Genomic DNA, 11,087 nt, shown 5'->3' on the forward strand with positions numbered 1-11,087 from the left:
TAAACTATTATGCGGAAAACAGATATAACAGGATCTTGAATTCAACACATCTCAAGAACAATAAATAGCGTACCTTTGTTGGCCATCGTGATTAGAGAGAACAAACCCCTTAATTAGAAACACCTTAATTCTTGGCTCACCTTCTTCTCTCTGTCTCTACTTTTCTAGAATAACCCAGTACTTTAATTGATGGAAAAACCGTATGAATAAGGGGTGAGTATTCTACCTTTTATAGAGGAGAGAAGAGGGCCTTAGAGATAATTATTAAAAGACACATAGTCCATCAAGGTCTCTTTTATTATCATGAGTTTTCCCTAATCTATAATTCTAATTAGTTATCGTAATGAACCATATCACTTCATTGGCTTATCTGATAGTGGAGTCCCACATGCATAAAACGTGAAGGCTAGTGGGCCACACTAATGGGAAAAAACTAACATTCTCCCACTTGGCCCATCAAGCTGATTGTGATGCAAAGTGTATTTCTTCAAAATATGCATTTTATTTAAAATGACTCGAGTGGGCTCCACACTAAAAAATTTTGACACGTGATCACGGATTTAAAAATAGCCAATAGGTTCAAACCAATTAAAAACTTTAATACTGTGATTAATTCAGACCACCAATGTGAGTCATAGCGATTGTATAGCACCATGCCACATTCCCTCCTATGCACCACACTATTGATAACCTTCACTAATCAAGTCCATAATAGGAAAAATATCATTATTTAGGCTGTAATGCCTAAAGCCCCTGTAATTTGTCTTGTCTAGACATTTCCTGTTGAACATAATCCAAAATAAAATATTCACGCATAATTGGAAACAGGAAAATCAGAAACAAATTTTTTTATTTGCACTAAATAGTATCAATAACAATAAGCACTCAACTACTAATATCAAGTATTGCTCAAAAGACCCATCCTAATAACATGTTCTTTGTATGTCTTTAGAGGCAATCCCTTTGTCAACGGATCAGCAATCATAAGAGTGGTGCTAATGTTTTCAATAGATACTTGTTGTTTCTGGACTCGTTCTCTAACAACCAAGTACTTTACTTCCATGTGTTTCGAACCACTAGAATACTTTCCATTCTTAGAGAAGAAAACTGCAGCGGAATTATCACAATAAATCTTCATCGGTCTGGCAATTGAGTCGTCAACACCAAGACCAGAAATGAAGTTCCGCAACCATAACGCATGACCTGTGGCCTCAAAGCACGCCACAAACTCAGCCTCCATTGTAGATGAAGCAATAATGGATTGCTTCACACTCTTCCATGACACTGCCCCACCAGCTAATAGAAAGATATAACCTGATGTAGACTTTCTGCTATCGTGACAGCCAGCAAAATCAGAGTCTGAGTATCCGATCACATCCAAATGATCCGATTTGCTATAAGTAAGCATATAGTCCTTAGTTCCTTGGAGTTACCTCATAACCTTCTTCACTGCTTTCCAATGTTCCATTCCTGGATTACTTTGATATCTGCCCAGCATCCCTACTGCAAAACTAATATCCGGTCTAGTGCAAGTCTGGGCATACATCAAACTCCCTAATGCTGATGCATATGGAATTTCATCCATTTGCTTTCTTTCTAAGTCATTCTTTAGGCACTGGCTTTCATTAAATTTGTCACCCTTGACAATGGGCGCATCACTTACTGAGCAAAACTGCATATTGAATCTCTCTAGAACTCGGTTAATATATCCCTTCTGAGACAGTCCTAGTAGTCCTCGAGATCGATCTCTAAAGATCTCTATGCCAATAACATAAGCTGCCTCACCCATATCAACCATTTTAAAGTTCTTCGAGAGATATCCCTTAGTTTCATGTACTAAACCAAGGTCATTACTGGCTAACAAAATATCATCCACATATAGCACCAGAATGATAAACTTACTCCCACTGACCTTCAGATATATACAATGATCAACAGCATTTTCTTTGAAACCGAATGAGGTAATGGTATCATTAAACCTTAAGTACCATTGCCTGGAAGCTTGTTTAAGACCATATATGGATCTCTTTAATTTGCATGCCAAATGCTCTTTCCCTTTTATTACGAATCCTTCAGGTTGTTCCATGTAAATATCCTCATCCAAACTACCATTCAGAAAAAACAATTTTCACATCCATCTGATGCAGCTCCAAGTCATAATGAGCTACTAGGGCCAAGATGATTCTAAGTGAGTCCTTCTTTGACACAGGAGAGAAGGTCTCCTTATAGTCAACGTCTTCTTTCTGAGTGAAACCCTTGGCCACAAGTCTGGCCTTAAATCGTTCGATATTGCCTTTTGCATCGCGCTTAGTCTTAAAGATCCACTTACAGCCGACTTTCTTACAGTTAGTAGGCAATTCAACGAGATCCCAAACTTTATTTTGGTCCATTGATTTCAACTCATCATTCATAGCGTCAAACCATTTATTAGAATCATCACTATTCATGGCTTGTGAAAACGAAACCGGGTCTTTCTTAATCCCAATGTCGAAATCCGATTCTTGTAGATATACCACATAATCATCTGAAATGGCAGACTTTCTTTCCCTCTGAGATCTTCTCAGAACTGCCGGTTGTGGTGGTTCTACAATACTTTCAATGGCAGTATTCTCATGAAGTGGAGAATTATTACCTACATGTTGTTCATTCTCCTCAACTGGTTGAGGAATAACAACTTCTCGACGAGGAAGAATTGTTGGGATATCAACTCTTTCTTCATCGAAATTAACCTTTCTTGATTTCTCACTCCCACTATTTTCGCCATTCTCTAGGAATTTCGCATTTCTGGTTTCAAGTATTCTCGTACTATGGTTAGGACAGTAAAATTTGTATCCCTTAGACTTTTCTGGATAACTAATAAAATATCCAGAAACTGTTCGAGAATCTAACTTTTTCTCTTGTGGATTATATATTCTAGCTTCCGCTGGACAACCCCAAATATGTAAATGTTTTAAACTGGGTTTTCTACCAGTCCACAACTCAAAAGGAGTAGTTGGAACTGCCTTACTAGGAACCCTATTTAAGAGATACATAGCGGTCTTTAATGCTTCACTTCACAAGGAAACAGGTACATTTGAAGAACTCATCATACTTCTAACCATATCCATAAGTGTACGATTACGCCTCTCAACAACACCGTTCTGCTGTGGCGTACCAGGCATTGTGTATTGAGCACGAATGCCTCACTTTTCTAATAGTTTGGCAAATGGACCAGGATTTTGGCCTGGCTCATCATATTTTTCATAAAACTCACCACCTCTATCTGGCCTCACTATTTTGACCTTTCTATCTAATTGTCTCTCGACCTCAGTAATGTACACCTCAAGGATGTCAATGGCTTGAGACTTTTCATGAATTAGATATACGTAACCATAACGTGAGAAGTCATCTATAAAGGTGATAAAGTATTTTTGTCCAGTAAAACATGGAATAGGACTTTCGCAAATATCAGTATGGATTATCTCAAGAAGTGCATTGCTTCTAGTGGCACCTTTCTTTGTGTGTTTGGTTTGCTTTCCCTTAATGCAATCCACACAAATTTCAAAATCAGTGAAATTTAGGTCTTCTAAAATCTCATTCTTCACCAATCTATCAATTCTATCCTTGGAGATATGCCACAATCGTCTATGCCACGGGGTAAATGATTTTTCATCAATTCGACCACGTTTTAAACCAACTTCCGAATGCAGGGTCACTAATGATTGTGCAAACTCATGATTCAAGGCAATTTTATATAAACCATCATATAAATCACCAGAACCAACCATTATTGAATTAAACATCAATTTGAGTTTTCGACAACCAAATGAAACTGAATATCCAGAACAAACTAATCTAGATAAAGAAACCAAATTCCTAGAAATAGAGGGAACATAAAATGTGTCTTCAAGATCTATCTGATGACCCGTCTCTAAAACCAAGCGATAGGTACCAACAGCTACCACTTCAACCTTGAGACGGTTCCCCATAAAGACAAATCTTTCACTTTCCTTCGGTTTCCGGGTTGAAAGGTATCCCTGCAAGGAATTCATAATGTGAGTCGTAGCACCAGAATCAATCCACCAAGTATTAGAAGGAACTTCAGCAAGATTTGATTTGTAACATACAAAAGAAAGATCATTACCCTTCTTTTCGAACCAAGCCTTACGCTTGTTACAGTCCTTCTTCACATGTCCCTTCTTGCCACAAAAGTGACACTTGACTGTGAAACCATTATTTCCATGAGCCTGGCTACTTTCCCCAGGTCCATTGGCTTTCTTTGGTGGATACTTCTTTGTTTTACCCTTTTTCTTCATAGCAACTTGAGTCACTGCTAATGCAGTGTGACGCCCTTCCCCTCTCAATCTCACTTCCTCCTAAACACACATGTTAGTTAGTTCATTCAAACTCCACTTGTCTTTATTGGTGTTATAGTGAATTTTGAATGGGCCAAACTGTGCTGGAAGTGAGTTGAGTATAAACTGAACAAGGAAGGACTCATTCACTTTCATTCCCAAGGTTGCAAGCTTTGCAGCTTTGTCAGACATGTTCAAGATGTGCTCTTGAACTCCACGACTACCATCACATTTCATGGTGGTTAATTCAGCCATAATTGTGCCAGCGAGTGACTTATCAGCAGATTTAAAGCGGTCTTCCACACCTTTTAAGTATTCTAGTGCATTAGTATTCTGTGGTAGGGAGGTTTTGATGTTATTCGCAATGGTCATCTTCATGAACATTAAACTGAGCCTGTTCGACCTTTCCCATGAATTGAAATTGAACACTTGATCCTCGAAACTTTCATCAGTAATTTCCGCAGGTTTTTCAATAAGTAAAGCCATATCAAGGTCCAATACACCCAGTGTGAACTGAATATGCTCAGACCATTCCGAAAAATTTGGTCCAGTGAGGGTTGGAACATTGGATGCATGAGAGTGCAGTGAAACAGGAACTGTAACTGAAATAAAATAGGACAATACTTAATAAGAAACTTTGAGAATTGTAAACATTTATAATGATGAGCTATTGACATCACCTAGGTCCTCCTTTGGGCGAAACCTAAGAATACCTATTGTTCACTCATTAATTAGGTGCAACATAATCACCTAAGTAGGTCTAAATAATTTATAATGATGAACTATTGACATCACCTAAGTCCTCCTTTGGGCGAAACCTAAGCATACCTATTGTTCACTCATTAATTAGGTGCAACATAATCACCTAAGTAAGTCTAAATAATTTATACAGCTTATCAAGTTAGTCATGTTATCTTTGGATATCCAATTCTAACCCGCTAAGTTGCATAAATTACTCACCCTACTCAATTCATAATTACTTGAATGTGACTCTCCTTTGGGCCTAGTCCCATTCTTATAATTATGACTGCAATCGAGAATATCATTGACTTAATTGTTACCCTTTTAACAAAACTTCAATGTAGTTCAATATTCATAAGTTTCACTAACCTAGGCCACTTTGGTGACTACCAAATTAGTAATTCCTATGACTATTAAACTAACCAATGATATACTCTATTCTTTTATTCGAGTTATAAGGATGTCATTCTTTTATTCAATCACTACTACCGAAAAATAAAATATGCAATTAAGTATTCTTTTATGTGATTGATTATCCGTTCAATGACATTCAATATAACCATAACTCTCACATATACAATAACATAGTAATAGAAAAACTTTCCCAATTAAATGCTTCAAAATAATCATTCATTATTGCAGAAAACATTATCTGCAAAAATAGATTAATGCTTTCTAAGCATGTGATCATGATATTTCCCTCTATTACTGACCACATAAAATAAAATCATGAATACATAAAAGATGCGGTAATGTGATTTTTTTCAGTCCTATAATCATGATCAAAAAACGGTAATTTAATCGGCAAAGATTCAATAAATTTAGCATAAACCGGTTTACTCAAAAAAATCATCATGCAACCAGTAATTAACCCCAATAGAATGTGTACGTACAAATTAAAATAAAGAACTAAGATCAATATAGACTACCATTATCAATCCATGGCAGTAACACTATCAAGGTTACAGATCAAGATTAAACCTTTACTTGTGAACTTTGAATAACAATAAACAATGCGAGATCGAGATCATGTTCAATACTGCTCGAAGTAACAACAATCAACAAAACAAGTAAATGGATTTGCTATATTCAATTGCTAGCCCGTGTGACGGCAATTTAAAAGCAATTGAATGCTATGAAACTCATCTTTTTCTATTCGAATGAAGAATAACGCAACGGCATAAAGTATTCCATTAATTAACAATATTTATATACTCGATTTACTGCAAGGCAAATCGATATGCGAGAATAACAGTAATTCACGTTATAACAACAATATGTTGAAGATGACTTTATTCCAAGATGTATTGATTCAGAAAACCTAACGCTCTGATACCAACTGTAAATCTATATATCTGTATTAAACTATTATGCGGAAAACAGATATAACAGGATCTTGAATTCAACACATCTCAAGAACAATAAATAGCGTACCTTTGTTGGCCATCGTGATTAGAGAGAACAAACCCCTTAATTAGAAACACCTTAATTCTTGGCTCACCTTCTTCTCTCTATCTCTACTTTTCTAAAATACCCCAGTACTTTAATTGATGGAAAACCGTATGAATAAGGGGTGAGTATTCTACTTTTTATAGAGGAGAGAAGAGGGCCTTAGAGATAATTATTAAAAGACACATAGTCCATCAAGGTCTCTTTTATTATCATGAGTTTTCCTTAATCTATAATTCTAATTAGTTATCGTAATGAACCATATCACTTCATTGGCTTATCTGATAGTGGAGTCCCACATGCACAAAACGTGAAGGCTAGTGGGCCACACTAATGGGAAAAAACTAACATGTGTTCCATGGAGCGAATAGCGCCTCCTTATTTTTTGGAATGTAGTAAAGATAAATGTTAAAAGTGTTTTGAGGGAGGTTGATAAATTGGCAATTTCAAGATTTTCCTCCTCAATTTAATTTAGATGAGGTTTAGGAAGTGAGATGTGGGTGCCCCAACACCCAAAAGATTCAAGAAAAATAAAGCTCTAGTTGACTAGCTTAAAAAAATACGAGTCAGTAGTAGTTTTAAGTTATAGGAGTATTACTTATTCTCTCATTGTATATTATAACATCTTTGACACAAGGTTTTTCCGTTCGCGTCAAAGCAAAAAAATCTCAAGTAGTAAGTACGTCTCAGGAAGAAGATATCCACCTCAATCTCGTTCACATTTTGTTTGCTCTTCCAGAAAGGCTTTCGGTGCAATCGTACCAATCTGGAAGTAATATTATGTTGGAGTCAAATAATATGATTCATTCTAAACCATTTCGCCAATAGTCTAACAGGAGAAAAAGATATGTGTTTACACCCGTTTTTGGCACCAAATCTTGGGCTAGCGCTGGAGGACCATTTAATTGAAATTTGATTAAATTGGGCCAACATTTATGAGTTTTTTGGACTTAAAATTAATGGGCCATATTAATTTTGTGATTTGGAGCAAGGCCCAATTAATTAAAGTCCAAAAGAAGAAAAATGCACCGAATAATTTTCTTACTTGGATTATTATTAAAGCCAAAAGCACATGGAAGTCAGATTTCTATAAAAATGGAGCACGCCCAGATTAATTTGTGGGAAGCAGTTAAGTATAGGAAATGGGTAATGCAGACACTTGGCGTCTTGATGTTGCTTTGGAAGTTTTCTCAACTGCCCATGATCTACCAAGTGCCATGGAAATAGGGAGTGGAGGGAAAGCCCACTGTTTTCTATTATTTCCTCCAAGTTGCTCACGATTAAGGAAAAACATGTGGGTAATTCTAATAACCACCCATTAGCCCATGATGTGCGTGGATGAAGAAGTTACATGGGACACTTGGCATCACCAAGAGAAGGCGGGAATTCCATCTGCATGCAAAAATCGAAGACTCTTGGCCTATAAATACTAGAATTCAAGAAGGAAAACGGGTCCACACACCAATCAAGCTCAACGTTTAAACCAAAGCCTTCCCAGCGAAGCAATTATCTCATTTCTCTCCCATTTCTATCTCTCTTGTATCCCCAACTTTATTATTACGATATAATAAAGTTATTCTACGATGTTCTCTACTTTTTCTCACACGGTTGGGAAATTATAAGTCCACTATCATTGTGGCAAAACCACGAACCTCTTTGTGGCCTCACCCTTTGGGTGATCACAAGCAGTCGCATTACATACGAAGTCAGATCGAGGCGCACTCACGCCTTCCATACGTTGGACGACGACAAGTCCTGGCACGCCCGCACTCACACCGCATCCGACATTGGATTTTCCGCTCACGCCTACCCGGCGGAAAAGTGGGAAACAATATGTTACCGAGCCGTGATGGAATTGAACTATTGACGTAGGAGCGACCAAGTTGCGTGCTGGAAGGGGAGGTTCATTTCTCTCTGCTTGGCAACTCTTGTTCGGTCTCTTCAACTAGCATTGGAGTTGGATACTATGAGTAAGTTATGAATGGGTAAGTATCTTTTTTCACAAACATGGACGGTACAATGTTTGTGCACAACAGATAAAATGGCTTCCTTCATTCATTTGAGGTCTTCAAGACCTGGTTTTGGAGCCTAATTATGTTTAGTTTCCCCGAAAGACTCAAAACCCATTATTTTAGTATTATATGTAGGACCCACGTACAAAACTCTTCTCTTCTTCAAGTCCATTTGAATTGTGAGACAATATTTTAGTATTATGTAGGACTCACATAACATGACTCAAAACTCATTATTTTAGTATTATATGTAGGACCCACGTACAAAGCTTTTTTCTTCTTCATGTCCATTTGGATTTTGAGACAATATTTTAGTATTATGTAAGACCCACATAACAGTATTTTTGAGACCTCATTTGGAAGCTAGGCTTGAAAGCCCAGCCTCCAATCCCCCATCTAAACAAGGTCTAAATGTCCACGCTTGTCCAAATTTTTATCCCGTTGTATGGAAGAAACATTATTCTTTTATTTACTAGTTAGTTACGTGTCTTAAGTCGTCAAGGTTTCTTGGTTTCTATGTTACGAGGGTTACCGGCCTTTGATTTAGAAGTCCATAAGATGACTATCTGCTTCTTGAAGTAGGTAAAACCATCTCTGTTGATTTCATTAACATGGTCACTATTTGTGTTCCCTTGCCCGTCCATGAGGAAAAGAGCATCAATTTAAACGATAATTAGTCATTCCTATGTCAACCCTGGAACTAATCTGTCACTGAAAAAACAAGAAGCTGAGGACTTACGGAGTATAATATACACCTTGTAACAGATTCTTTTGGCTCAACCATGACCAAGTATCGTTCAAATAGTGTACGTAAAAACACAATGGGTGCAGTCACACACAGGGCTGGCCCCGGGTATAAGCCGACAAAGCAGTCGCTTTGGGCCAACAGTTTTCTGGGGCCCCAAAATATTGAAATATATTAAATAGTGTTAATGTCAAATATATGACAGATGTGCTAGCTTGGCACGATGGTAAGTTCTTTGCCCCTTATTCTGGTGGTTGCGTGTTCGGTCCCTGGGCCTTTCTCTTTTTTGGTGTAGAGTTATTGGAGAACTGCAAAAGAAATGGTTCCTAAACGATGGCAACGAGGTTTGATCTCAGGACCTCTAGGTAAAAAAGAGAGGAGACAAGCTGTTGCCACCGAGCCACAAGCAATTTTAATCCAAGATGTTGGATGTTGGAGCAACTTTGAGTATTGATTTTAGAGGTGGGAGAAGCTTTAATCTAAAGAAATTTGTTCAAATGGAGGAGGATGAAGAAGCGGATAGGATCAAGGCCCTTGATGATTTGGCGGAAGGCGCAGGTTTGGACTATGATGAGGATTCTGAAGATGACGTCTCTCTGTTTAAAATTTTAATTTCTGTGGTTTGGTTTGTGGGTTTAGGTTTGTGGGGTGTTGTGGTTTTTTGGGGAAAATGACGGCCAATGACGTGTTTTGATAATTAATATCCGTTAAGGACAAGTTAAGAACATTTGTTAATGCTGAAAATGTCCTTAAAGGGTATTAATTATCAAAACACGTCATTAGCCGTCATTTTCCCGATTTTTTTTCATGTGTTTTGGGCCCTTCCTCAGGGTCCATTTAGGTATTTTTCCCTGGTTTTGGGCTCAGCCTGTTGGGCCCTAATCAGTTCCTCCATGTGGTTAAGAGAAGAAGGTCTTGGATGGTCAGACCGGTGTATCCATTCCCGGTTGGCTTTGTACTTTGTGTTATAAGCTAATAAATTATTTTTTTGCTGATAAAAAAAAAAATTTAATCCAAAACTTGGACAACTAGTTTATCTAGTAAAAGAAAAAAGGTCCCATTTTAAAATCTCACTTGGGACTTCAAAAATTTTAGGGCCGAGCCTGGTCACACAACAATAGGAGTTAGAAAAGTATCAGTGAGAACTCCATATCACCACTGTCGAGTTCATGAAAATCATGGTCTCAGGCAAGAAACTGCATAAACATATTTAGCTTGCATTGCATAGCAAGAAGTTAGCATGTGAAGACAGGTTGTCGTTGTGTTTACACCCGTTTTTGGCACCCAGTCCTGGGCAAGCGTTGGAAGGCCATTTAATTATCTTTAATTAAATTGGGCTAAAGAATAGAGATGTATTGGGTTAAAATTAATGGGCCAAGACAATATTTATTGGGCCCGATTAATTTTAATTTAAATTCGGCCTTGGGCTTCGTGTTTCTGGGCCTATTTGCAAGAAAGAATTAGTTGACCCATGACCCATGGAAGTTAATTAGGTGTTTTTGTGAGTTAAACACATAATAGGCCATTTAATTTAATTAAAATGGCTCATTACCCGTGAATCCCATGAAAAGTGGAAAGTGGGTAAGTACAAAGAGCCATTTGACCAGGTCAAATGGCTAATGGCTTATGTCATCCTATTAAAAGAGGAAATGGAGGAAGCTCATGATCTTCCTTTTACTTCCTGTAACTTCCCATGGTAAAAGAAAAACATGTGGGTTTTCTTTTAAACCTCTAATAACCACCCATGATCCTACTAAATATGTTTGTGGGTAGTTATTTCGGACACTTGGCAAGATCTGGAAGCTA

The 11,087-nt window shown here is 37.5% G+C and overlaps 1 protein-coding gene and 1 long non-coding RNA gene across 2 annotated transcripts; both read right to left on the minus strand.

Annotated features, from left to right (window-relative positions):
• Positions 1-3,752: 3,752 nt before the first annotated feature.
• LOC131303465 (uncharacterized) lies at positions 3,753-4,259 on the minus strand. The gene is made up of 2 exons (XR_009192066.1): positions 4,124-4,259; positions 3,753-4,016 (listed from the first exon to the last, which is right to left on the minus strand). It is a non-coding gene; the product is annotated as an uncharacterized LOC131303465 (long non-coding RNA).
• Positions 4,260-4,355: 96 nt separating this feature from the next.
• Positions 4,356-9,180, minus strand: LOC131303101 (uncharacterized). The gene is made up of 2 exons (XM_058329893.1): positions 9,069-9,180; positions 4,356-4,936 (listed from the first exon to the last, which is right to left on the minus strand). The coding sequence occupies exons 1-2, from the start codon at positions 9,178-9,180 to the stop codon at positions 4,356-4,358; spliced, it is 693 nt and encodes a 230-aa protein (XP_058185876.1).
• Positions 9,181-11,087: the final 1,907 nt, after the last annotated feature.

Source organism: Rhododendron vialii, chromosome 10a, assembly GCF_030253575.1.
Source record: "Rhododendron vialii isolate Sample 1 chromosome 10a, ASM3025357v1".
Taxonomy (NCBI): domain Eukaryota; kingdom Viridiplantae; phylum Streptophyta; class Magnoliopsida; order Ericales; family Ericaceae; genus Rhododendron; species Rhododendron vialii.

Excerpts from the sequence above, each read along its gene's own strand:
- LOC131303101 (XM_058329893.1), bottom strand. The coding sequence starts at position 9,180 with ATGGACGGGCAAGGGAACACAAATAGTGACCATGTTAATGAAATCAAC. Across the intron at positions 4,937-9,068 it reads GACTTCTAAATCAAAGGCCG|TTACAGTTCCTGTTTCACTG; the intron begins GTAACCCTCGTA and ends ATTTTATTTCAG.